We start from the raw sequence: 1,041 nt of genomic DNA on the forward strand, positions 1-1,041 counted from the left end.
AAGTTCGTATGCCATCGTGAATCAGGATTCGTAATGGGCACGTCAGGTGTAGTATACTATACTAGTATGATTCTGTTGACTCCTATTTCTCATTGTAACACTCATAGACACGCAAAACAGAGCAATCTCACGAAACGGAAAGAAAACTACTGAAACGACACACGATGAAACACACGCCTATGTTGGGTCAGTCACTGAGCACTGATCATCAGTGTCCCTCGGCCTTCGTCTTCTTGGCGGCACTAGCCTGAGGGTGGCTTTCGGACCCTCTCATGATATTCTGATCCTTCGGTCCCCAAGTTTGATGCCAAGATGAGTTGTCGCTAGATGACCAGGATGTCATTGAACCACCCTTGGGGCCCATGCCACCCTTGCTCATTGCTTTGCCAACGCCTTTTCCAGAGCCTTTACCGTATCCTTTACCCTTATAACTCCAGGAAGAAGTTGCAGCATCTCGATACGCTTTCCTCCCTGCGGCCTCAGATAAGCATCTATCAAAGAAGCTCCTGAACTGACCCTCGGTAAAGCAGCTCCACAGAGGAATACCCGACATAACTCGCTTCGAGATAGACCTTCGATACTTAGCGTCGGCCTCAAGAGCATCGCGACAAGATGACTCATCAGCCAAATAGCCAATCTCTAGTTGATACCTCGAAAATACGGTGCTATTCTGAGCGCACTCAGGATCTACGACCATAAGTGCAGTTGAATATCTGGCGAACTGCATCATCCACTTGCCCATGCTGAACCTGGGGGTAGGATTCTCTTTGTCCTTGCCCTCTTTCACCTCCTCTAAAACCACTACTACTGACCCAGTTACCGTGGGCCGGATGCGTTGCTTCGTTGCCGTCCCTGCATGGGACTGCAAGTTCTTGAATTCAACGTAAGCTGCAGGCGACTTAATCATATTGTTCAAGACTCTCACATCGGGGAGGAGGTCAGGACTAATGTAGCCGAGTGTCGCATTGGCCGTTCTTACCGAATTCAATGCACCATAATCCGGTGAGGCCGTAGCAGCTTTCGTCTGCGCGTATCCTTGTT

The 1,041-nt window shown here is 49.3% G+C and overlaps 1 protein-coding gene across 1 annotated transcript; it reads right to left on the bottom strand.

Annotated features, from left to right (window-relative positions):
• Positions 1-208: 208 nt before the first annotated feature.
• On the bottom strand, positions 209-907 carry Pmar_PMAR027441 (hypothetical protein; the record flags this gene model as incomplete). The annotated part of the gene is made up of 1 exon (XM_002771768.1): positions 209-907. The coding sequence occupies one exon, from the start codon at positions 905-907 to the stop codon at positions 209-211; it is 699 nt and encodes a 232-aa protein (XP_002771814.1).
• Positions 908-1,041: the final 134 nt, after the last annotated feature.

Source organism: Perkinsus marinus, assembly GCF_000006405.1.
Source record: "Perkinsus marinus ATCC 50983 genomic scaffold scf_1104296962502, whole genome shotgun sequence".
Taxonomy (NCBI): domain Eukaryota; phylum Perkinsozoa; order Perkinsida; family Perkinsidae; genus Perkinsus; species Perkinsus marinus.